Here is a 27,476-nt window from a genome sequence, read left to right on the forward strand (position 1 = left end):
AGGCACCTCTCGCTGCAACTTTCTAGCTAAACGCCACTGGGGCTCATGGGTAATTGGCACGCCCCCTTCTGTGAATCTAACAGAGGCAATTGGCTAAATCTCCCTCCCTAATCCACAAATCAGGGGAAAGAAAAAAGTCAAACAATCCAGAGCACTGAATTCTCACTCTCAAAATAAAAAAATACAGGGAAAGGACTACAATTCCCAGCAGCAGCGGCGGCGCTGGCAGTCGGATGCTGGGAGTTGTAGTTCCACTACTGCATGTTGCTATAATACAGGAAATAGACATTTATAGGTAATCATCAGTTTATTAGTTCTCGGCTAAAGGGGAAATATACCCTCATTATAATTGGCGCTTCTCTTCCGCAGCTTGGGCTTATGGAGAGCACAGAATTCCCTACTTGGGTTTATAGCTGCAATATAGATGTTATAGCAATCTATAACCACTGGGGGCGCTGCTGCATTATATTACTGAAACTCTAGTTAGCAGTATGGCAGCTCCCACACAGCAATAAATGCAAATAAGCAGGGATACACTGTGCCCATTGTCATTTACTGCAATGGAAGATTAAGCCTTCTCATAGAATAGAATATATCCCCCAAACTTAGATGACTCTGAGCCTAATGCTGATGGACTACAATACCCATCATCCTCAGCTGGCGAGACCATAGGTTTTCATTCCTTGCCTTATGCAAAGCACCATGGTTCCCTCTAATAAGAAAAGACATAAGAAATGTTGCTATATAGAGACCCTATAGACACCCCATTATGGTGTGGGGGGGTCTATACAGGAGGGGAGTCATTGCCAAGGGGCACTTGAAGCTTCTTTCCCCCCCCCATAAGGCATTTGTACATTCAGGTCATATAATAAAATTCACAAAGTCACCACCAGGTCTAGCAACCCCCCAGCAACCAATCAGCAGGAAGCAGTTACTGGTCACGTGTCTGACTCGTTGCTACGGGCTACTAGACCTCCGAGGCTTCCATTATATTTCACCAAAGGATAAACAGTTTCCTATCTGCTCGCTCTAGAACAATGGTTTGCCTCCAGCTGTGACTGCCAGCCCCCGGCCAACACAACGCTGCTGGGAGTTACAGTTCAGCAAGCTGGGGCCGCAAACCCTGCTTTACACTGTACAAAAACAAAACCAAAAACACAAACGTTACTCAAATAAAGGAGATACAATCTCTAAAGGCAAGAAGAAAGCTTATTTCCACCTTACTGTTCCATGTAAATGAAGTTTAAAGCACCCGTGCCACCTACCCCCGGCCCCCAGGTATAACTCCCAGCTGGCCTTGGCACGCCAGATTCACAGCCCTGAAACAGGGTGGGGCTTATAGGAAAGGGGGCCGGCTTTAGGACTAAGTATCTCATACTCACTGTGGCGCGCCAATAAAGGGGACGTTCACCTTTAAGTTAACTATTAGTACGTTACAGAATGGCCTATTCCTATTTATTTTTTTTATAGTTTTTGAGTTTTGCCTTTCTCTTATACAACTTCCCAGCTTTCAACTGGGGGTCACTGACCCCGGCAGCCAAAAAACTATTGGCTCTGTGAGGCTCCAATTTCATTATTATTGTTACTTTTTATTCTTTACCTTTCTGTTCAGTCCCTCTCCTATTCATATTCCAGTCTGTCACTGAAACTACTGCCTGGTTGCTAAGGTAAACAAGACCATAGCAACCAGATAACCACTAGCGATGAGCGAAATTTTTCGGCAGGCAATGGATTTGTGCTGAATTTCCGTGTTTCGCCATTGGCAGATTGTTTTGCGAAATATAAAATGAAAACCAACTGCAGATTCTCTCAGTACTTACTAATTAACTTACTCGGTTAATTTAAAGGTAAACTACCCCTTTAACGTTCTCATTGGTTACCAGCTACAGGCGGCCTTTAGTCCCATCCATTTGCCAGCTGGCTGCACACTGACAGTCAGAGCCAAAAGCTGGCAGTCAGGCTTTGCTTAGGAAAGGCCGGCAGATGACACGGCTGCATTAAAGTGACAGTGTGTATATAAAAAGTAAACAAATCAAATACAAAGAACTAAATGTGATTGGCTGACTGTAACTAGCTATAGCCGGAGAGGCGCATCACCGGGCTCTCCGGCTGCAAAAATCGGATTGGAATCAATTGCATATGATCCAGCTGACAGGTATAGTGTGTGCTTCACATTGACAGATATGTGCAGGACATGGGAGGCGGGGCATGGGACATGGGAGGCGGGGCTTGCGTGTCTGTACAGAGGAAAGAGCATTTACAGCTTATATCTAATAGCGCAGTACCAAACAGTATAAGACTTTATTATATGGCATTCTCTCATTGGGTTAATACTGATCAGAATCAGGCGCTCCTTACTCATATATAGCGGCACAACTGCGCCCCCTAATGACAGCACTGATCCACATAAAGCTATTATTAAAGGGCAAGGTAACACAGGGCACAGCAATTACTGCTACAGCGCAGGCCAGGATAGGGGGGCATTCCCCACCGGCCAATCACAGGCCGCCCAGTCTGATCCAGCAGCAGCCAATCCCCATGCCCCATGTCACGTGGACCTTTGTGTTGGTTTCACAGCACAACAACATTTATCCTATTTACAAGCTATAATAAAAAATACAAATCTATGTTGCTGGTAACGCGTTCTACATTCAGTTGCGGCCCATAGGCAGCACGGCCAATCTCATTTATACTGGGAGTGACGGGTCTGGCACCCTGGGCCCACTCTCACAGCAGTTAGATACAGGTAGCTCCAATGTTGCAAATCAAGGGGCTGATTGGAATTTCCCTGGGTTCCTGGGTGGGCCGGCCCGACACTGCTGATAGAAAGACCCTTTTGGGTTCTGTCCAGTGCACATTCGCCCACATTTCCCAATTTCTATATCACATTTAATCCAATGGCAACCTTTGAGCTAAGGTCATTCAGGCCCAAAATCTGAAAAAAGCCTCTACATGACTAAAGGTGGCCATACACGCACCGATATTATCGTACGAAACCTCGTTTCGTACGATAATCGGTGCGTGTATGGCATGTCGGCGAGTCGACCGATATCGCAGGAAGCTGCCGATATCGGACGACTCGCCGATCGGACAAGTTTGAAAATTTTGATCGGGCGCCATAGAAGGCGCCTGACCAAAATTCTCCCTTCAGAGCTGAATCGGCAGAAGGAGGTAGAAATCCTATTGTTTCTACCTCCTTACCTGCCGATTCAGCCCTGAATGGTGTGTGGCGGATCTTACGATGTTTCGTGCGACCGATGGTCGTACGAAACATCGTCGGATCGCCACGTGTATGGCCACCTTAAGTCAAGCAGGAACAGCCCGGGAGCAGCCAATCACCTTCAGCGACTTGTAAAGCTGCAACACCAGGACCCATAGAGTTAAAGACCAGAGTCCATCAAGTTTAACCCTTAGGTGCCTGGGTGACACTAGCCTTCCAGGAATTCCCTTGGCCGACACACAAAATGACTATAATATGGCAATGTATGGCATGTGTGACTTATTGGATAGGATAGGGTTAATCTTAAAGGGGAACTGTCACCCACACATAAAAAGCTATATAATAAAAAATTAAACATGAAACCCAAATTCTTTTTTTTTAATTAAACCATCCATACCTGTTATAAATGTATTTAAAAATCTGAGCTGTCAATCATATATTGCCTGCCCCGCCTCTATGCCTTCGGCATAGAGGCGGGGCAGGCAATATACGATTGACAGCTCAGATTTTTAATTACAATTACTTTGACTTTCCATTCAGCTTTTTATAGATATCTTAATAAGATTTGGGGGTGATACAAAGCTTTGCCTTAATAACAGTGTACACAAAATGGCGCCGACCTGCTGGCTGCAACTGTAAATTCCCAGACTGAAGGGAAAGAAAATGAAATAGTTTATACAGTGTAAGTGAAGTGTATCAAACATGACAGAAAAGGATTTGGAATCATTTTCTAGGGTGACAGGTCCCCTTTAATCATTGGACAACGGTTTTATCCCGCCCACTTCCTATGTTTATATTATAGGGCGTATTTAAAGGGCAAGTGTAAAAATACAGGATATATTTCATATCATATTAAACGTGTGCTAATGGAGGAAACGCGGCTGCTTCACCGAATCGACTCCCTTCCACCCTTCCCCATAGAAATATCTAACGCTAAAGGCCACTTCTCTGGGCAAGCTTTGCCCTATATACAGGCGGATATTGCACTTTACCTTTGTTCACTAACAAGGCAGACTTGTCATCACAGCTTTGGAGGCTAAAGGTAAAATGTTTAACAGCGAGGGGAGACGTTTGCAGCTCTTGGGAACTACAACTCCCAGCAACGCAAGGCTGACAGAGGGGATGCTGGGAGAGCTGCTGGTTTGCCCCCCTCCCTCTGACTGAACTCTAAGTAAACATTTCAAGGGATTTAAATAAAAATATCTATATTTTGTACATAAATCATGAAAAAAAAAAAAAAAAAGGCAGCCTGGTCTTTTAAGGAATATGGAACCCAGAATAATATGTGCAAAGGCTGGTTTGTGATTGGCTCTATGTGGATATATAGGGTTCCACTGATATGTCCTTGCACAAGTGCTCCTCTGTTTCCCAACAACCAATAGTAATGCTTTATATACCCTTGCCTATTTACTATAAAGGGATTCTGTATAATCCAATGCAGGGTTGGACTGGGGGGTGCGGGGCCCACCGGGGCTGCCGCCCCAGGGGCACCGCACCCCCCAAGGTGCCTCCTCCATCCGCGCACCCCTTAACCAACCCCCCTTGTCCAACGTCCTCCCCTGAACACGTATGTGAAACGCGTCAGGGGAGGACATCAGAGGCCAGAGGAAGCGGCAATAGGGTCGGGTCTGCGCCGATGGGCCCACTGGGTATTTTCCCGGCGGCCCAGTCCGACCCTGAACCAGCGTCACTTGGTTGGGCAGGCTGGATAATAAAGGAGAACTTACTAAAACTGGGCCATTTTTTTTTTATGGCTTGCCTTTCATTTCAGCCCCTCTTCGGCTGATCTTTTATTTTGACTTACAAACGACTGCATGGTTGCTAGGGTCATAGAGCCCTAACAACCATGCAGCCGTTAAAATGCCAAGCTTGGGAAAGGCAGAATAGAACAAATGTAAATATTTTTTTCATTGCACAGTGTCTTAGGAAACTAACGTCTACATCGTACTAAAAGCTCATATTAACGGCAAAAATAAAATTGATATGAAGTTACTAAAGGTGCTTTCTCTACACACGTTTGTCATTTACAGATATTTGCATTTTTAGTAGGGATGCGCCGAATCCAAGATTCCGTTCGGTATTCAGCCAGGATTCGGCCGAATGATTGTTCGTATGAACACGGAAGTGAAAAAAATTTCACGACACCTTCCGGAACCTAATTAGCTTTAGGATTTGGTTCGGTATTCGGCCGAATCCCTTGGGATGGATTTGGGTTCCGTGCATCCCTAATATTTAGACTGTTAATACCAGGCTTTTGGCTCAGCTTGGTGTCAGCAATCAAAGGGTTAACTGAATACAGGAAGTGCATGGAAAGTAAATTGACAGTTAGGGTCGTCGCCACTCGGTGATGTTGCCCATAGGAAGCTCTTTGCTTTTGTTTTCTGACTTGTAGGTATCCGTTCAAATCTAATTGCTGATTGGTTGCTATGGGCCTGTTAGACCCATTTTCATGTATGAGAGAGCGCTGCCATACTAACTGCCTCAGTGGCCAGTAATATGGCAGCTTACAAATACATAGAGGCAGATATTTTGTATATGCGTTTGAGAAGGACAAAGGCTAGCTCCCCCGTCTGGGGAGAAAAGGGAAATGCAGAGAACCTCCAAATGAAAATATATGTTCTCTGTGCTTTAACTTAACTTTTAGTAAGTACACAGTTTGCAATTGGTCCTGATTTTTAAATTATTTTAAGTTTTTTGTTTAGGAGCTCTCCGGTTAGGGATTCCAGCAGCTATCTGGTTGCTAGGGTCCAATTTACCCTAGCAACCAGAGAGCAACTGGAATAAGAGTCTGGAATATGAATAGTCCGGGGGCCTTAGTAGAAAGATATGTAATAACCAGTAGCAAAAATGATAGAGCAATATTACTGGGGTCAGGGACCCCCATCTCCCATTTGAGAGAAGGCAAATAAAACAAACTATAAAAACTAATAAATCAAGACCAATTGAAAAGCTGCTAAAAATAGGCCATTGTGTAACATACTAACAGTTAACTTAAAGGAGAGCCACCCTTTAACAATAACTTTCACCTTTAGGCACCTTGGGCTGTTATAAGATCTGTACAAGTTCTACCATCACACATTACACATTACTTCTAACCAGGGTCTCTTGCCTACTAAATAGGACTGTGGTCCAACCGGCCACCTGTAATTGGGTCTCATTTACTAACACTGGGCAAAACTGCCTCATTGAGGTAACCCATAAAGCAAGCAGACCCCTGTCACTGCCTGGGGGCCCAGTGTGGACCAATAAGCATAGGTTTATGAGAAATGTCTTCTACCCAAAGTTTAGGGGGGGCCCTAAAATGATTTTGTAATTGGCCCGACTAATATATACTGACAGCACGGCGGTCAATCTGCCAATCATCAGTCATGCTGCAGGCTGAATAGTGAAAGCAAATATCTGATTGGTTGCTATAGGTTACTGCACTGATGCAGTTTTGCCAAGCACTGAGAGACCCAATGGCATGGTTTAGGATTCTACAGTGGCAGTCACCCCCCCCCCAGCAGGGGGGCCCAGGGGTAACAGCCCTGGTGGACCTCTCACACCCCAGTAGCTTAAATATAAATTCCAGCACAAATTCCATCTTGAATATGCTTTCAGCCTCCTATTTCTTTCATGAATCAAACATAGCCATGTCCTACCCCTCTTGTCCTACCCCCCCCCCTCCTTACCCAAGGGTAACTTGCCGCACTCATTAGAATGAATACACCTTGGCTACACTCTTAGATAAGGAATACGTGGACTTCAAACGTTCCAGACTTGTCTTCGGTTTTACCCTCCTGGCATTGCAGGTTCTCAAAGGGTTAACACGAAAGCGATTCAGTAGCACTGCTGCGAAAATAGGCTGTAACTGCACAGTTCCATTTCACATTTGATTGGTCGGGAAAGCCTTTCGTATAAAGTCCTTTTTGGCCGCTTTAGTGAGTCCCGGGCACCCGAGAAGCTTCATATTGGTAGCAAAACCTATGCAGAACAAGGGATTCCACTTATGGCACTAAATCAGTCCTTCCAGCCGTATTGCCGGCCACAAACAGTACAGCTTATTTGTCTGTGTGATGGGATATTCGTTCCTGTTGTAGAAAACACCAGTACAAGCCAGTCCATATAGGCTTTCAAAAAAAAAAAAAAGAAAAAACACAAAATATCTCGTTCTAATAGAAAACGCAATGGAAATGCTGTCAGTATACCAGGTACTGCTGAACAGTAGAAAAATAAAAATGAGAATAAAAGGAAATAGTAGTGCTACGTCTGCTAACGTTAGTAATAGGCAGGGGGAAACAAAGAGGGGAGATCATTGCACATTACCCCACAGAATATGGGCAAACTCTGACACTAGGTATGCATATATGTTGGGTGCTACATCACAGACTGCTCCAGGCGCCGAGAGAGAAGGAGGGGCCCCTCAGGTCAGGTGCTGCGTTATGGCACGGAGAGCGTAGAGGAGCTCGGCTTGCATACGGGCTTCCATCAGAAGGAGGTTCACATGCACCTGAAGGAAAGGGGGGCACAAAAACACATATTTACATACAATACAGATGTGCTCTGTATATACTATACCAGTGATCCCCAACCAGTGGCTCCGGGGCAACATGTTGCTCCCCAAACCCTTGGATGTTGCTCTCAGTGCCCCCAAACCAGGGAGTTATTTTTGAATTCCTGACTTGGGGGCAAGTTTTTTGGTTGAATAAAAACAAGATTTCCTACCAAATAAAGCCCCTGTAAGCTGATAGGGTGCATAGAGGCCCCTAATAGCCAATCACAGCCCTTATTTGGCACCTCCATGAACTTTTGTAATACTTATGTTGCTCTCCAAGTCTTTTTGCATTTGACTGTGGCTCATGAGTAAGAAAGGTTGGGGACCTCTGTACTATACAATGTAATCACATGCTGGAGGCTACAGAGGACGCAGGCCCTGCCACTACTGGGGGGGCAGGAAGTAAAGGGATACTGAATGTGGCCATATGCAGTAAGTTTGGCAATCTCGCCAAGCTAGTGGATCTTTCTCCCGATATGCTCACCTAAAGGCATACCATGGGCAGATTTAAGCTTCCCATTCAAACTGATTCGACAACTTATCTGCCTGCCTTTGGGGTCCACCGACAGGCCTCCCTGACTGATATGTGGGCAAAAATTGGCCAGCTGTCGATCGGACAGGCTTGATTTTTCCTCTGATCGAAGCACATATCAGCTCATTGATGTGGTCCTCTCTCTGACTGCTCCTGTCCCCTTCATTGTAATGAGATTGCTTGGCACTGCCCTAAAGGGAGCTTAAAGGAAAACTATACCCCCAAACAATTAAGGTTTCTATAAAAATATATTGCATAAACAGCAATGTAAAACCATGCTTCATTCTAATAAATCATTTTCATAAAAATATACTTTTTAGAAGCATATGCTATTGGGTAATCCTAAATAGAAAATTGTAATTTTAAGAACTAAGGGCCGCCCCCTGGGATCATAGGATTCACAGGGCACACAAACAAGCCAAGCAACACATACATGCTAGGCCCTATGAGCCAATTAATGGACAGAGTTTTGTGTTTTGCTCCCACACTACTTCCTGTTACAGTTAGAGCTGCATCACTTCCTGTCAGCTGATCTCTGAGGGAGCACACAGCCCATCACTAAATGGCGGCTCAAGGGAAAGGATGTAAATGGGCAATATTTACTGATATATATATTCCAGTTTGGCGAGATTCTTTAATAGGCCACTTACCATAATATAAACTGTCTGTTGGTTAAGTATTCATTCTGGGGGTATAGTTTTCCTTTCACATTTAATGAAAATAACAAGGGTTACCTCCTAATTTGCACCAGGGCAGTTACCTATAGCAATGTCCAAGGTCTATGCTTTCATTTTCTAACTCAGATCCAAACTGATGCTTATTGGTAATATTGTTGTATTGGAAGCAATATAATCAAACGGTTCCCCTTGAGTCCTGCTACAATATAATTTGACCGATACATTTCGTGGTATGGATAGAGAATGTGCAAGCGATTTCCATGGCCTTTATGAGATCTGATTAGCACATGAGATGCAACAGAAGCACAAATGATCCTGATGGATAAGCAGACTGTGTGCAGTATATATGAGGCCTTTGCAACTGAACTGAAGGATGCTGGGAGGGTAACTGGGAAAATAAAAAGACAAGGGCACCTCCAGTACCAGAGTCCGAGGCCAGACAAAGCAATGAGGCAGTTGTGTCAGTCACAAGAAATGATGTGGCTAGCTGGCACGTACCTTCTCCGAGTGCTTGAACTGACGCCAGTAGCTATCATACATGCGCTTGGTGGCTCGCTCAGGGTAGCACGTGACTGTTTTAATGTAAACCTTCAGAGTGCGCTCCAGTAACTGATTAACTTCTCCATAATCATAATCATCGTACCTGTACGGAAAATCAGGTCAGACATGTAAAATCAGCTCTTTATGGCACAATTTCTCCTACAGTTATTGCTCCTTTGGACCTCAGGTCCAGCTGCTGTGGAACTGCTAGTTTTAATCAGGGTCCATTAAGAGCGACTGTAACTCCTTTTCCCCAGTGGGGTGTCACTTTATATGGCATATGGCCTTCACACTTGGATTCCCAGATGCTGCTGGGACTATTTATTAAATGTTAGGGTGAAAACACATGGAGCTACTAGTAGCAGCTACTTGTCACAGCTACTAAAATAGACAATGCTGATCATTTACTGATAATTGTCTCTACGTGTGTTTTAGCAGAGGCAATTCTCAGTATTGTCTATGGCAGGGTATTTTCTGGGGTTTAGTAGCCGTGACAAGTAGCTGCTACTAAGTAGCTCTGTGTGTCTTCACCCTTAAGGTCCCCATACACGGGCCGATTCTAGCTGCCGATATTGGTCCCTTAGACCGATTCGGCAGCTAATCGGCCCGTGTATGGGCACTACCGACGGGCCTGCCCGAACGATATCTGGCCTGAAATCGGGCAGATATCGATCGGGCATGTTAAAAAATCTAGTTGGATCGGGGACCGCATCGGCTCGTTGATGCGGTCCCTGAACCGACTTTGCCTATACCCTCCGTTATAATTCCACCGCCAAGCAAGCGAATCTTCACGTGTATGGGGACCTTTAGAGGAAACTGGGAGTCCCACAACTTGGGAGCCTTACCCTGGCAAGTGATATTCAGGCTGCAGAAATAAATTATGTATACCCTCAAGGTGCAGGGCCACATAGGACACGGTATCACAGTATCCATCGCAGACAAAAGAGGACATGGCTGTCACAGACTGGCAGATAAGATGTGACTGGCTGTATGTGACATCTGGCAGTGTGCCTCGCTGACTGGCCAATGTCCGGCAATACAGAAAGAGCACTTAGTGTTTCCCCAGCGACAGGCTAAGCTGTATTAATCCCTATATTACACATCCCATTTTACACTACACTGTGCACAGAATTTTTCATGCATCTTGATTTCTTGCCCTCCGGAAGTTCTGATTCTGTGCTTGAAGCACGGGGTGGTACGGCCTGGCCAGACTGGCGACACAATTGACATGATACATATTGCTATTTGCTGAACAGTGTATGATCTTAATTTTGTATCTGTCAGCAATATGGTCACTAGAGGGCATCAAACTGATCTGTACAGGGAAAGTATTTATATTCCGACTGATTTTGGTTTAAGGACCTCAGTCAGTTGCGCTTCTTTGTCAATTACCACTTTATAGCAGCAGCAACAAAGTTGTACAAACTGAAAAGAGTGTCAGCCGGGGGGTCACTTTTCAATGTGACTGTGACTGCATTTTGCCAGTAACTAGAGAGGGTGGATGTGAATGCAGAGAACTCTGCTTTGTAAAGAATGGTATCGGTGGCCCTAAGCCAGCAGAGACCAATAGACAATCTAACGATTGGATGGCTCCAACAGACAAAAATATTTTATTTATTTACCCTATGGCTAACAAAGGGCTAATTCTTAGTCTGTGAATAAATGCAGTCAGAGGATCAGCCCCTATGATGGCATCAGCCTTTCCCTGTGCCTTCACCCTGAGCCACTGTGTCGGCCTGAGTGCAGGCACACAGAGCGTATTTGTGCCAAAATGCATACTCACGCACTTTGGTGCCGCAATCCGCTCTGTGTGCCTGCAATTCGTCTGGATACAGGCATAGGGAAAGGCTGAGGCCAGCATAGGGGAAGATGAGATTCAGCCTCATGTGGCATTTTCCTTTTGCTTTATTTCCCCAAGGCTGTATGAGGGTATTACTGGCTCAGCTTTTGGTTTCAGCCTTGCTTAATCAGCCATCATCTCATAAACAGGCTAGAAAAATACTTATTGCTTCTCACAGATCCCCCATCGTGTTTCTAAATGTAAATGTCACTCTCAGTAGGAAAACTCTTTGTTTTGTTATATGCCTCTACACAGAGAGAAACCATGCAACTCTTCACCTATTCCCCGGCTGTATGCAACATAGTATATTGCTGTTTTAATACTGTGCCGGTAGAACTATACTGCCGCAGCACCTACCTGATGCCAAACATACAGTGCACGTAATTAAATAAGGCTCTTCGTAGCATGGTGGTATCTACGTCTTCGTGTGTGGCCATAGTATTGTAGGTGAGGTTATACACCATCCGGAACTTGTCGTCTAGAAGATGGCCAATGTCAGAGTACAGTCTGTTCACCAGGGAAAAGCCATGATCTTCCCAAGAGTAGTCCTGTTCCGAAAAGTTCATAAACACAAGGTGAGAGAGTGCAAGAACATTAACACCCCAAGCGGTGCTAGATCTTCTAGATAAAGTCTGTCAATAACAAATAGGTAGTCTGTAGCAACTCACAGTAACTATGTTGATCTAGAACAGTGCTGTCCAACTGGCGGCCGCCCCCCACCTGTCTGGCTGCTTTGATGGCTTACTCTTGTGTAAACTTTAAATGGTATCAGTACTGTGATTAACTGCCCCCCCCTGCATGGTTCTCACCTCAGATTCAGGCTGTAATCAGGCTGTATTGTTTAAATATGTAATCCCCTGTGTTGTTCACACCTTTTAATCTCTGCATTGTTCACCCCCTGCAGTGTTCACACCTCAGGCTCAGGCTGTAATTACCCCAATTGTTCCCCTGTTCACACCTCAGGAGCAGTAGAAACCCACAAATAATCCCTGCACACTACAAAAAGAACATATACTGAGGTGGTACTGCAATTAAAAAGTTTTTTAATATATAGTTATTGTGCAGACTGTAGGAGCAGTGCCAGCATTGTGTCACTGTAGGCTGCCTGTGTGTGCCATACACACAGGCAGCATAGGACAAGCAGAGTATGGCACACACAGGCAGGGTAGGGAAGGCAGAGTATGGCACACACAGGCAGAGTAGGGCAGGCAGAGTATAGCACACACAGGCCAAGTTTGGCACAAACCAGCCAAGAATGGCACACACAGTGAAAGTATGGCACACGCAGGCAGGGTAGGGAAGGCAGAGTATGGCACACACAGGCAGGGTAGGGAAGGCAGAGTATGGCACACACAGGCAGAGTAGGGCAGGCAGAGTAGGGCAGGCAGAGTATAGCACACACAGGCCAAGTTTGGCACAAACCAGCCAAGAATGGCACACACAGTGAAAGTATGGCACACGCAGGCAGGGTAGGGAAGGCAGAGTATGGCACACACAAAGGCAGGGTAGGCAGAGTATGGCACACAGGCAGGGTAGGGCAGGCAGAGTATGGCACACACAGGCAGGGTAGGGCAGGCAGAGTATGGCAGGTTTTTGCTGTACTACAACCATTAATATGGGTATGGTCATGTGATAACATGGGTGTGGTTTCAAGTGGGTGCGGTTTCAAAAAGGGGAGTGGTCAAAACTGGCATCCATTATCGGCCCTCCACCACGTAGGTCGGAAAAATTCCGGCCCTCGGTACAACAGAAGTTGGACAGCACTGATCTAGAACAAAGCAGGCTGGATAGCCCCAGATTTAGAGACTTAAGGTGGCCATACACAGGCCTATTTCAGCTGCTGATATCGGTCCTTTTGACCAATTTGGCAGCTTATCTGCAGGTGTATGGGCACCCCCGACGGGCCTCCCTGGCCCACATCTGGCCTGAAATTGGGCAGATCTTGATCAGGCAGGTTTGATTTTTCCGCCTCGGCTCATTGATGCGGTCCCCGAACCGACGGCCACTATGCCCACCATTTTAATTTAATTGTTTGGCCCGGGGGCCAAGCAATCGAATTATCCCAATATCGCCCGCCCATAGGGAGAAGATCCACTCGCTTGGCGAGCTTTATTCCACCCTTCTTATTTCTTCATTATATGTTCTGCGAGATCCTAGCATCAAAAGTTAAAATAAGCACATTTTGACATCTATACCTTGTTTAAAGTGGAACTAACCACTCTCTATAAATGGAGTCTATTCACTCATACACACAGTTCTAAGCTTACTAGAATGATAAGGGACATACATGAGCTCGGAATGTAGGCAAGTGCTCCTCTCCTCGCCTGGCAAAGTCCTTATAGCCAAAGCCGGGGTCTTCGATATAACGAGAGACGTTTGACATGGAGATTACCTCTTCATCAAAGGCTGCGGAGAGAAAACACGATTCATCATGGTGTAAACCAGCACTGTCCAACTTATTACATGTAGTTGGCCAACTATTATACTTTGCAGATAGTAGTCAGCACCTTGTTTCTATTCTGGAATAGTGTAGGTTCCCAATGACCACTTCCAATCGGCACATCCAAGAAAAAAATGTCTGGAACAGCAACACTTGTGTTCTTAATTAAAATACCTTTATTGCATATATCTTTTAGGGCATTACAGCAATGTTTCAGCCCATAAAAGCTTGATAAAAGGCCACACATGGCCTGAAACATTGCTGTAATGTCCTAAAAGATATATGCAATAAAGGCATTTTAATTAAGAACACAAGTGCTGTTCCGGACTGTTTTTGCTTGGCCAACTATTATACAACACGTGCGAGGGCCAAATTAAATTAAAATGATAATCTCATACAGTAAAGTCTATGAAGCCTTTGAGCAGACTGGGGCCATAAAGTTCCTTTGGGGGGGCTTCATCCAGTCCCCCGATATAACACTTTACTCCCCCCCATGGAGTGTCCCATGGCACATGGGGTGATTCCAAGCTTTTTAGTGCCCAAGTGTCTTCCTGCTAAGTGGGGGGGAGGGCAGCAAACCAAGTAGGCATCACCCTCCATTCATTCCTTTGAGACTTGCCTGCACCCATGGGTGATTCAAAGCATCTCATACAAGTATTACATTAAAAAGAGTAATTATTACTCCCGCCTAGCCCAAAACAACAGAACAGCGTTCAGCCTGGCAAGGTGCACTTATCTATGTCAGTTTCATAGATCTAGGAAGCCAGGATGCGGCGAGTTAGTATATAGCGTCGCTAAGCACTACTCTAGGGCTCTAACAACGTGTCCCTAAGCAAACAGCGTTCCTTTATCTACAGAGAGAGCGCTTTATTCCTGGAGAGGCCGGTGGTTCCGCTGTGTCACTACCTGCTCTACCTACATCGCGGCTCACTGCATCTGACCTTGGTGCCGCTTCTCAGACAGCTCTACGCAGGTGGGGAGGGAGGAGAAGCCATATGGCCTGCGCTTACATCTAACCGTCCGTGTTAATAAACCAATCACGAGTGGCGCTCAATTCATTCTCTGCTTCATTAACGTCATTCTGCAAAGAAAGAAGTGCGTGTTGCAACATCTGCACCCCGTCTAATGCCACTTTTCTTTTGCAGTAGGGAGGCCCTGAGAAGGTGACAATTAATGGCCATATTTATTAAAACATGGCTTTTGTAACATAATGCCCTCCCAGCATCCCTCAACAGATTGCACTGGGCGTACACACATGCACAGTGACAATCACATCAGTTAGAAGAAAATAAGGTCTTAATAGACTCTTCCCACATCAATCACTTGTCCTCTGGCGCCTAGCTGGCCAGCACTGTAATCTTATGTGGCTGTTGAAGATCATGATATTAGCAGAGTAAAACCGCTAGTATCATGAAAACTAAAAAGAATAAGGATGTTATGCAAACTGCAAAAGTCCTAGCTAAGCAATTCATTTTGTTGTTTTATTTCCCCTTTAAAAGGGATGTTCATCTTAAATTTTAATATGATGTAGAGAATAATATTCTGAGAGTTTGCAATTGGTCTTCATTTTTTATTATTTGTATTTTTTTTTTTTTTTAGTTATTCTACTTTTTCTTCAGCAGCTCTTCAGTTTGGAGTCTCAGCAGCTATCTGGTTGCTAGGGTCCAAGTTACCTTAGCAACCAGGGAGTGGTTTGAATGAGAGGCTGGTAGATGAATTGGAGAGGGCCTAAATAAAAAAAAAAGTTATAAAAAGTAACAAAAAGCTGTCACAAAATATTTTGAGCTCCTGAGATGAATACCTGACTTCTGAAAAGAAGGCCTCAGCCCAAAATAATATTTTCTACTGTAGTAACCCGTAGCAACCAATCAGCAGGCAGAAGTCACTTGCTGTTTGAAAACAAACATGTGATTGGTTACTACAGTATACTAGACCCGCAGCAATCTTTGCATCTGTATTTATACTGCCCTCTGGATCTTCTCTGTTTACATTTGAGCTTACGGATCCCCTCGGCTACCGCCCAACTGTATATTGCAAAAGTGTAACAGTCGCCTCCTCTGCCCTTGGATATCGGTCTATATTCTGTGAAATGTTGATATTTAAAGTGTGTTTAAAGCATATCAGCGGTGTGATCAGTAAACACAGCTCTGAGATAGGGTGTTAGCTAAATGCTTCAGAAAGAACCAGTTCTATCTCGATAGAGCAGATACTGTGCCTCTGGATTCTAGGTAAAGATCTCCCATGCTAGGACATGCCTCCGTACCTGTATCTGCACAGCTCTCGTGGTTAGGCATAGGTACTAAAGGGAAAACAAAGCCCTTTAGGAAAGTGGTTTAAGTTATACCAGGTAACAGAGCATGCCCAGCTCATTCCTTTCCTAGTAAATGCTGCACTTTACTTTAGGCTGGCCCTAGCACAGAGTTTTTTGGTTCAAACCTTCATGTTGGGCCTCCCTGACACTATTCAAGGACTCCATTGGGGCAGCTGTCAGGGAACCATTGCTTATTATGTATAACTTATAGAGCAGTGATCCCCAACCAGTGGCTCGGGGGCAACATGTTGCTCCCCAACCCCTTGGGTGTTGCTCTCAGTGCCCCCAAACCAGGGAGTTATTTTTGAATTCCTGACTTGGGGGCAAGTTTTGGTTGAATAAAAACAAGATTTACTACCCCTGTAAACTGATAGTGTGCATAGAGACTGCCAATCTTAGCCCTTATTTGGCTCCTCCATGAACTTTTATGGTGCTTGTGTTGCTCTTCAAGACTTTTTACATTTGACTGTGGCTCACGAGTAAGAAAGGTTGGGGACCCCTGATGTATAGCGTATAGAGCAGGGATCCCCAACCTTTTATACTGATGAGCCACAATCCAATTTGCATGACAAAAGGTTCCTGGGGGTGCAAATAAGAGCTATAATTGGCTACTTAATAGCCCCTGTGTGGACTGGCAGCCTACAGAGGGCTCTGTTTGGCATTATGCTTGGTTTTTATGCAACCAAAACTTGCCTCCTTAACAGATGAGACCACTGGTAGCAACATCCAAGGGGTTGGTGAGCAACATGTTGCCCCCGAGCCACTGGTTGGGGATCACTGGTATAGAGGAACAGAGGTGTAGAGGTATATAATGAAGCAAGGAAGTAATATTGAACCCTTTAGTGCAGTGATCCCCAACCAGTGGCTCAGGGGCAACATGTTGCTCCCCAACCCCTTGGTGGTAGTTATTTTTGAGTTCCTGACTTGGGGGCAAGTTTAGGGTGAATAAAAACAAGACTTACTACCAAATACAGCCCCTGTAAGCTGATAGTGTGCATAGAATAGCCAATCTTAGCCCTTATTTGCCACCTCCATAAACTTTTATGGTGCTTGTATTGCTCTCCAAGTCTTTTTACATTTGACTGTGGCTCACAAGTAAGTTTGGGGACCCCTGCTTTAGTGCAATGGTTGCCACCCTAGGGGACCGAAATCCTGTAACTGTCTCCTCTGTTATAGGATGATGGGAGTTGCAGTTTACTGGAGAGCTAAATCTTGCAGAACCCAACCCTAAGTGCACTGGTATCTTTCTTCTCTCAAAGGACATAGTGCCAGTTGTTTACAGACAGATCACTGGCATTCAACAGCAATAGTCCATTTATAGCCAGTATATTTAGTAAGTGCAGCCTCAGACAGGTGCGCTGTATATGTTTCTGTAAATAGAAGGTCTGGAATGGCTAGAATAAAATAACGTATGGCTTTTTCTGAGCACTGAGTACTCTGAATGCACTGCAGCATATAGAGGCGGCCGTATGGAATGCATTGCAGCATATAGAGGCGGCCGTATGGAATGTACTGCAGCATATAGAGGCGGCCGTACGGAATGCATTGCAGCATATAGAGACGGCCGTACGGAATGCACTGCAGCATATAGAGGCGGCCGTATGGAATGCACTGCAGCATATAGAGGCGGCCGTACGGAATGCACTGCAGCATATAGAGGCGGCCGTACGGAATGCACTGCAGCATATAGAGGCGGCCGTACGGAATGCACTGCAGCATATAGAGGCGGCCGTACGGAATGCACTGCAAGACAGTACAGAGGCAGCTAAAGGCTCCCGATAGTACCCATAGCCATATTAAGTTCTATGCAGGTTACTAGAGACTGCAATAATAAAAACTCCAGCATTACCTCCAGAAATGACAAGCAGACTTTCTTTCTTTTCTTTTTCAAAACGTGTGGCCATTTCTTCTTGGGAAGCCTCTTCGTCCTCTCTTTCCTCCTGGAGTTTTTTCATTCTTTCCATCAGTGCTTCTAATTCACTTTCATAGTCCCTATTTTGCTGTAAAAAGAAAATAAAACAATAGATTGCCATTTTGAAAGGGATAAACATTAATCGTTATTAATCATTAATCGTTATTATTTACTAACCTCGGCATCATTACTTGTCTGAGATGTGTTTTCTATGTTGTTGTCATTGGCAAGATCGCACACACAGAACTTGTTTCTCACCGCTGTTTGGAGACCATTCTGGGTATCTGGATCTCTTTCTGGGTTTATACCGCTGCCGAATACAAAGCTTGCTAGTGCATGGTAATGAGCCAGCAATACCACAGCGTGTAACAGCTCAGCCAGAGACCAGTTATTCTCTCCTGTTCTTACCAGTTTCTGCAAAAAAAATTATAAATTCAATTCCGTAGGTAGAGACGCCAACTAGGTATAGAAAGCAACAAAGGGCAGTGCGGTACCTGTATGTGCTCTTTCCTTATCAGCCAGGGTCTGTGTGCCAGCAGTTTATTGATTTCATTGAGATTCTTCAGCTTTTGAGGTATGTATTCCAAGCCACTGAGCCATTCCGCTGAACCTCCAGTGCTCAAAAACTCTTCCACGTGCATGTTTATCAGGTACACACACTGGTGCCTGGCTGCTGCCTATGGAACCAAAAGGCATAATAAATATGAGAAAAGATGGGTATGAATAGCATACTGAGAGCAATGTTCATTTATATAGTGATGAAGAGGCAAATCCCTTAATCCCATTATAAAGCACTATTTTAAAAGCTGTGTTATGTTCACTAAACTCACCCCTCTTTTTCCTTATAAACAGGGCAATTTGTTCAGAGCTGCCCTAAACAAACCCTTCCCTTCTCTAAGCAGTAGCCTTTGAGCAGCTCATTATCAGGGACTTCTCATTGAATTGGTAATGAGTCAGCTGCGCTGAAGTTCTTCTGGATCAGGAAGTACTATATGGTTTCATATTGTTGTTTAATGCCAGAAATAACAGAAACCATAGATATTTTTTGCATTAAAACAATAAGCAAAAAGTATGTATGTTGCATAAGGGCACCCCTAAAGTGCCCCCTATCTTGTGGATCAGATGCATCAGCTAGTGATAGCAGACACTGGGGAACCCCGTATTTGCCACCTGAAGTAAAGGAGAACCCCCGTCTATATACAGGTATAGGACCAGTTATCCAGAATGCTTGTGTTCTGAGGCTTTCCAGATAAGGGATCTTTCCATAATTTGTATCTCCATACCTTAAGTCTGCTAAAAATAATTTAAATATTAAATAAACCCAATAGGGCTGTTCTGCCCCCAATAAGGGGTAATTATATCTTATTTGGGATCAAGTACAGGTACTGTTTTATTATTACAGAGAAAAGGGAATCATTTAACCATTAAATAAACCCAATAGGGCTGTTCTGCCCCCAATAAGGGGTAATTATATCTTAGTTGGGATCAAGTACAGGTACTGTTTTATAATTACAGAGAAAAGGGAATCATTTAACCATTAAATAAACCCAATAGGGCTGTTCTGCCCCCAATAAGGGGTAATTATATCTTAGTTGGGATCAAGTACAGGTACTGTTTTATTATTACAGAGAAAAGGGAAATCATTTTTAAAAATTTGAATTATTTGCTTATAATGGAGTCTATGAGAGATGGCCTTTCCATAATTTGGAACTTTCTGGATAACAGGTTTCTGGATAACGGATCCTATACCTGTATATATGTTTATGTGTGTGTGTGTATGAATAATGATGGTCTACTAATAAGAACACACAGATATGGTTTCCATATGATGGCACTTACCATAATGGCTATGTAGTGTCTGTAATGGTACGGTAGGGGCCCATCCACGCGGAGCATGTAGAACTGTGTGCGCAGAAAGGATTCCAGATACTGCGGGTGGAAACTCATAACTTGAGTGATATTATCCAGGCGCCCAGATGTGCTGTACTCTTCTGCCAGCCTGTTGGTCAGCTTATTCACATCGTTTGCTTGGCCAAACTAATGGAGAAAGATCAATACTTAGATGCCATCGACCAGATGTTTCCATTAATAAATAACTTCCCATATATAAACCCAGAAACACATTCAAGGCATTCTTAAATGATCTGCTTTCTAACCATCAATGGGACTCATTTACAAACACTGGGCAAATTTGTACCTGGGCAGTAACCCATAGCAACCAATCAGTGGCTAGATTTTTCCCAGCCAGCTGCACTGTTAACACTGAAAGCAATCAACTGATTGGTTGCCATGAGTTAGTGTTTATAGGTGAGCTTATAATTATAATTGCTTATAAATGGCACCCTGGCTGCAGCGCCACCCTCAGGATGCTGATTGGGAGGCTGTAGTGCAACAGCATTGAGTTTGCAGGGGACAATCCATGTTCCCAGGGAGAAGTGTCGGAATGCACGGAGAGCTGACATTACATACCAGGATGACTTGCACAGTCAGCAGCCGGCTCATTTTACACGGCAAACCCAGTGACCCTGCTCTCACAGAAACATAAGCAGAGCAAGGAAGCCTGGGAGCCTCGCACACAAACTGGCCAGCCAATACAGACACTGGGGAGTCACCCATATAAACAGTTTATTACTTATACAGTTCGACTGTAAACAAACCAGAGACTGTCCGTCTATTGCTCTTTCCTCCTGAACTATAAGTGCCAGTCCCCCTACTTTAAAATATGGGGGGTTGCTGGGAGTTGTAGTTCAGGGGCAGGCATAAAGTAATAGCTAAGTAACACAGCTGTGCAATAGCTGAAGTTTCCCTAGAATTTGAATTTTATTTATACTGATGTACTAACATAGAAAATATGCTGGCCAGGTCACCAAATCAGGAGATATTTGTCCCATATGGCCCCATTGGTTAATTAATAGGCCCAAAAATGGAACCCCAGGGTGGGCCTCAAAATGGCAGACAATAGTTGTGAACAGACACCTTAAGGGCGAAGACAGAGAGGGGCGATTAGTTTCCGCAATTCTTATAATCCAGTTGTGATTAATCACTGCCACTAAATGTCAAGGTGACTTGTATGTCATGGTCTCAGTCGCCGTGACTGGGGTTTTCTTAAAAGTAGCGGCAACTAATCGCCCGTCTGTCTTCAGCCTAAAGGGGTTGTTGGCTTTTCAATTAATTCAGTATGGTGGAGACATAGGTATTTTAAGACAATTTGCAATTGTTCTTCATTATTTACATTTTTTGTGGTTTTTACAGTTATCTTGCTCTTTGTTCAGCAGCTCTCAAGTTTGGTATTTTAGCAGCTGGTTGCTAGGGCCTTATTTAACCTAGCAACCAATAAGTGCTTTAAATGAGAGGCTGGATCTTGGATGGGATAGAGCCTGAGGGTAGGAAGATAAGCAATACTGTTTTGGCTGGGGTGGGTTATGTGACCCCCATTTGAACACTGGAAAGAGGCAGAAGAGAAAGGCAAATAATTTAAAAACTATAAAAATTAAAAATAATGAAGACCAACTGCAAAGTTTATTTTTCTGCATGCTTATCCTTAAGGTGGCCATACACGTTAAGATCCACTTCACCAAGCGAGAGGATCTTCTCCCGATATCCCCACCTACGGGTGGGCGATATCGTGCAAATGTAGGCTAATTCGTTTGGCCCTGGGGATCGAATTAAAACGGTGGCAATGGGCGCAGTCAATTCGGGGACTGCATCAATGAGCCGATGCGGTCCCAGATCCGACCAAATTTTTTAACCTGCCCGATGGATATCTGGCCAATTTCAGGCCAGATATCAGTCGGGCATGTCCGTCGTTGCTGCCACTACACGGTACGGTTAGCTGCCAAATCGGTCCAAGGGACCCATATCGGCAGCTAGAATCGGCCTGTGTATGGGCACCTTTATGTAGTGCCAGGTTAAAGGACCAGTAGCCTCAAAAATTGAAAAAATGCTATTTCCATTTAAAGCTTATCTGTGTTTGCCCACAACTGCAAACACAATATTTCTTGGCAGCAACAGCCCTATTGTATATGAGAAATATTTCATACCCTGAGTATAAACTACACCGACCTCTGTTTATCTCCAAGCCCCAAGACTATTGTTTCCTTATCTGTTATCTGCTATGTGATTGTGAGCCCTTCGGCCATGCTGGAACTTGAACAACAGGTCCCCTGGCTCTGTAGCAGCCTGAATACATGAACTGTATGAAACACAATGTTTCCCCAGTAAAGGCTTAATGTACATTAAAGCTATAAGCATTAAAACATATTTTTTTTTGGGGGGGGGGTCTTTAAAGGGGTGGTTCACCGTTACGCTAACATTTAGTTATAGAATGGCTAATTGTAAGCAACTTTTCAACTGGTCTTCATTATTTATTTGTTATAGGTTTTAAATTATTTGCTGCTTTCTTCCAGCTGTAAAGCTACAGTTTTGCTGTTATTGTTACTTTTTGTAACTTTTTTTTTCTATGCAGGTCCTCCTCCTGTTCATATACCAGTCTCTCATCCAAACCACTCCCTGGTTGCTAAGGTAACTTAGACCCTAGCAACCAAAATAGCTGCTAAAACTCCAAACTGGAGAACTCCTGCCCTGAAAATGAAAAAATAGACTACAAATAATAAAAAATGAATAAATATTGTAACTCAAAGGTGAACAACCCAATTAATATTTCTGTCTCTCTTTCAAACCTCTCCTTGGTTGCTAAAGTTATTTGGCCCCTAGCAACCAGATAGCTGCTGAAACTCCAGACTGGAGAGCTGCTGAACAAAAATGTAAATAATTAAAAAAACTACAAATAAAAAATGAAGACCAATTGCAAATTGTCTCAGAATATTACTATCTACAACATACTATAAGTCTACTGAACCCCTGGAACTGATGTTATTATGAGTAAATGAGGAGCAGCAGTCTAATGTACTAGGACATGGTCTCATCCCTAGAAGGTGGGGCGCTCATATATTTACCTCTTTCTCTGGGATAAAGGCACTTGGTCCTCTTGAAGCCTGAGGAATTAGCATTTTCTTATCCTAAAACAAAATGGAGATGTACAAATGATCAATAATGTGCAAAAGGTGATTAAAAATAAATATGTTTTTTGTGAATGATCAACACAAGCAATAAGAGCCTGCTGGCACCACCTGCTGAACTACAACTCACAGCACTTGCACTGCCACATACGGGATATGCAACAATGACTCACAGGAAAGTTCCTTTTTGGCTACAAAGTAGTTGTTCCCCGACCCTTTCCCCATTTTTATGGATAAAAATAGTTTGGGGACCCCAAATGCCCCCCTTGACCTGGCATCCATGCCCCAGTGGTTGAATAGTACAGGTATGGGACCTGTTATCCAGAATGCTCGGGACCTGAGGTTTTCTGGATAAGGGGTCTTTCCGTAATTTGGATCTCCATAAGTTAAGTCTGCTAGAAATCATTTAAACATTAAATAAACCAAATAGGCTTGTTTTGCCTCCAATAAGGGGTAATTATATCTTAGTTGGGATCAAGTACAGGTACTGCTTTATTATTACAAAGAAAAGGGAATCATTTAACCATTAAATAAACCCAATACGGCTGTTCTGCCCCAATAAGGGGTAATTATATCTTAGTTGGGATCAAGTACAGGTACTGTTTTATTATTACAAAGAAAAGGGAATCATTTAACCATTAAATAAACCCAATACGGCTGTTCTGCCCCAATAAGGGGTAATTATATCTTAGTTGGGATCAAGTACAGGTACTGTTTTATTATTACAGAGAAAAGGGAATCATTTAACCATTAAATAAACCCAATAGGGCTGTTCTGCCCCCAATAAGGGGTAATTATATCTTAGTTGGGATCAAGTACAGGTACTGTTTTATTATTACAGAGAAAAAGGAACCCATTTTTAAAAAATTTGAATTATTTGCTTATAATGGAGTCTAGGGCAGATGGCCTTTCCGTAATTCGTAACTTTCTAGATACCTGTATACACAAAATCAGACCAACTGCCCAACTAAATCTGTACATGTATGAGCAGCTTCATACATAAGATGAAAAGCAGAGCAGTGCTCGTGAACTCCAGTCCTGATAAAGGCACACATACAGTTTGTGGTTATCTGTTAGCGCCTGTCAGACAACAACCACAATGACTTGCAGTTTGTCTCTGTGCAGAGATAAGAGACAGTTTGCATACATCAGCGCCAGTACACATATCTACCACTACAACCTTTGTCTGAGCCAAAGCAAAATACACAAAGCTTGTGGCTAAAGTCCTATTCCCTATCCATATATCCTCTTCTGATCTGTACTGCCCTAAAGGATAAGTAAACCCTCACAACAAATAAAAGTGCAACACAGAGCTCTCTTCTAAGCACTTTTACCATTGTGTTCATTTTTTTTTTTCCATAATTATAATTTCCTGAGAAAATAAATGTCTTGTGATGTTGCCGTGCTAAGAACTGACCAGATAACATCAGAGGCTCTTCTGACTTCTGTTGGGATGTTGCTCTGCTTAAAGGTCCCCATACACGGTAAGATCCGCTCGCTTGGTGAGATCGCCAAGCGAGCGGATCTTCCCCCGATATCCCCACCTACGGTTGGGCGATATCGGGGACCTTGAAGTTAAAAAAAAAAATAATCCGATCGCTTGGCCCTGGGGCCAAACGACCGGATTATGTAGGCGGCGATGGGGCAGTCGGTTCGGGGACCGCATCAACGAGCCAATGCGGTCCCCGATCCACCTACGGTTGGGCGATATCGGGGACCTTGAAGTTAAAAAAAAAAATAATCCGATCGTTTGGCCCTGGGGCCAAATGACCGGATTATGTAGGCGGCAATGGGGCAGTCGGTTCGGGGACCGCATCAACGAGCCAATGCGATCCCCGATCCGACTGAATCTTTTAACCTGGGCGATCGATATCTGGCCAATTTCGGTTGGCCAGCCCGCTCGTTTCTGCCCCTACACAGGCAGATAAGCTGCCGAGTTGGTCCAAGGGACCCATATCGGCAGCTTATCTGCCCGTGTATGGGGGCCTTGAGGTCCCCATACACGGGCCGATTGTAGCTGCCAATATCGGTCCCTTGGACCAATTAGGCAGCTTATCTGCCCGTGTAGGGGCAGGAGCGAGGGGCATGCCCGACCGATATCTGGCCTGAAATTGGGCAGATATCGATTGGGCAGGTTAAAAGATTTAGTCGGATCAGGGACCGCATTGGCTCGTTGATGCGGTCCCCGAACCGACTGCCCCATTGCCGCCCCAGGGCCAAACGATCGAATTAGCCTACATGTTCCCCCGATATCGCCCACCCGTAGGTGGGGATATCGGGTGAAGATCCACTCACTTGGCGACCTCATCAAGCGAGCGAATCTTCACGTGTATGGGCACCTTTAGCGAACAAACTGTTGTACAATTCATTAACAGCAGGTGGCTCTGTGGTTGTCGACTTAATTATATTCATTTCAAAACTGCTAAAATCTTGAAAACCAGAAAAAAAAAAAATAAATGTAAGTTGCAAAAAGCCTAGGGCACGCTGACCAATGTTTTGGTTGATTTTAGGGTTTACATTTTCTTTGGCTTGCGTATAAACACAGGCAGAGAAACAGCCAATCCGCTAGCCACTGTCTGTACGCCCAGAGAATGCGAACATACTCATTTTCACAGCAAAATCCACTCCATGTGCCTGCACCTAGGCCGACGCAGCGCTTGTGAGTACAAACAGAGCGGATCCCAGTGGATTGGCCGTTACTTGGGTCAGGAAACAGCCCTGTGTGCCACTAGCCTAGGTGGGGGAAGGGCAGTTTGACTGCTAGAATCCTCCCTGCAATCGGCAAAATTACCAGTGTGCCAAAAAAATATATATATAAGTTTACTAGGCCAACATTTGTGTCCCTCTCTCTCTTTTTAGATAATGGGAGATGTAGTTTAACAACACCCCAGGACGTTCTAATAACAGAAAGTTGTATTGCTACTGAGCTAGGCTGCAAGTGTACAGAACGCTATGAATAGAAAAATGGGATTCATCCAAGCACCAGATTAGTGGCCTTGGCCTTGTCATAGAGTGAAGATAAAACGCTGTGCTTCTGGGATCTATATATCAGTAGCAATGATTTAACTGCTTTGTTACTGGCCTAAAGGAACCATGGCCATACTTGCATATTAGGGTATAAAAGAAATTTGCAGGATAATATAATATTTATCTCAAAGCTGCTGGGCTGCGCATTGGATTGAGCTTCCTATACCTGACACTTTGTGCCTGCAGTTTTCCTTTTCTGCGTTCTCCAGAGGATTGTTGGACAGGACTCTTTGTACCGCCTGAAAGTGGAGCTCAGTTCTGTAAAACATCGCTGTGTCTTTAAGAACCCCCCCCCCCCATCCCAGGAAGCACAGAAGAAAAAGTTTTGCTCCTTCACACTCTGAATAACACAGAAAAGACAGGTTGCAGGCATAGATGTCGGCTATACACTGAGCCAAACGTATTTTTCTCTTAATTAACTGTACAAATCCAGAGATAATGTTATCTTGTCAAGAACCCAGCACTGCCTTTATGTGCCTTCGGGTGACACTGGGGCACGTAAATCACACTGCCTGCCATTCCCACTTTCTATAAAAGCAATAGCCTAAAGCAACACAGGGATGTCATTTTTCTGGCAATTATTCCAGGAAATGTAATTCAAACAAACAAAAAAAATGAGTGTAACTTTCAGATTTAAAGCAAATATTGGTCTCCCTAAGACAACTCTGTTAAAGCAATAATAAAGCAATAATACAGGTACAAACAAGACTGTGATTTGGTGCATTCCTATAAATACACAGTAGCAGATGAGGGCAGAAGGGCAGAGAACATTCTGTGCATATCTGCTTTTATACAGTCCTATCAAGTGGTTGAACTTGAAGGACTTGTACCTTTTTTAACCTCAGCTACCTGACACAGCGCCCACTAGTGGCCAAGCACAGAACTGTTCTGTACATCCTTAAATAGGCAAGCATTGGTGGCAGGCATCTCATCAGGAACCCACAGAACAAGGAAATCTCAGTGCTGCTATACCATCTGCCTCAAGCACCGGCACCCTTTGGCACACAGCACCCATACTTGCTGGGAGCATGATCGCTTCCAAAAGAAAAAAACACTATTTTAACTTTCCCACAACTGATTTTAATGAAAGATGGGAAATAATACTACACTTAGCCCAGACTAGCAATCTTACAATTTTCATACACATGTAGCATAATCCCCCCCCACCTGGTTTGTATGGCCCCAGGGCTGCCGTTAGGTACTGCAATCAGGGGCCACACATGGCTGGGCAGAGTCGCCCAAAGAACTGAAGGCAAGGGCACACTAAGGACAAGGGCACACAGACAAATTTGTGCAGATTTGGTTTCCTAACCCTCTTTCCAGGAGTGCCCCCTGAGATTCCTAGTAAGCAAGACCAGGAGAGATGTAGAATGTACCCTCCAGACAAACGTGGGCACTATCTGCATAAATCCAAGGTCACACTCA

General features: G+C 44.2%; 1 protein-coding gene across 2 annotated transcripts in view; it reads right to left on the reverse strand.

The window, feature by feature from the left end:
• Window positions 1-3,829: 3,829 nt before the first annotated feature.
• The window catches only part of sesn3 (sestrin 3), a 54,701-nt gene continuing 31,054 nt past the window's right edge, over window positions 3,830-27,476 (reverse strand). Inside the window, exons 3-11 of one of the 2 annotated variants that reach the window (XM_012956235.3) lie at window positions 22,962-23,024; window positions 19,846-20,043; window positions 18,501-18,683; window positions 18,184-18,420; window positions 17,944-18,094; window positions 13,631-13,749; window positions 11,701-11,891; window positions 9,462-9,606; window positions 3,830-7,709 (exon numbers count right to left, since the gene is read on the reverse strand). In XM_012956235.3, the coding sequence (XP_012811689.1) occupies window positions 7,623-7,709; window positions 9,462-9,606; window positions 11,701-11,891; window positions 13,631-13,749; window positions 17,944-18,094; window positions 18,184-18,420; window positions 18,501-18,683; window positions 19,846-20,043; window positions 22,962-23,024 (1,374 nt within the window). In that variant the 3' untranslated portion in view covers window positions 3,830-7,622. The remainder of the gene's footprint in view (window positions 7,710-9,461; window positions 9,607-11,700; window positions 11,892-13,630; window positions 13,750-17,943; window positions 18,095-18,183; window positions 18,421-18,500; window positions 18,684-19,845; window positions 20,044-22,961; window positions 23,025-27,476) is intronic. The other variant, NM_001197193.1, reaches the window with a different exon arrangement.

This window comes from Xenopus tropicalis, chromosome 2 (assembly GCF_000004195.4).
Source record: "Xenopus tropicalis strain Nigerian chromosome 2, UCB_Xtro_10.0, whole genome shotgun sequence".
Lineage (NCBI taxonomy): Eukaryota > Metazoa > Chordata > Amphibia > Anura > Pipidae > Xenopus > Xenopus tropicalis.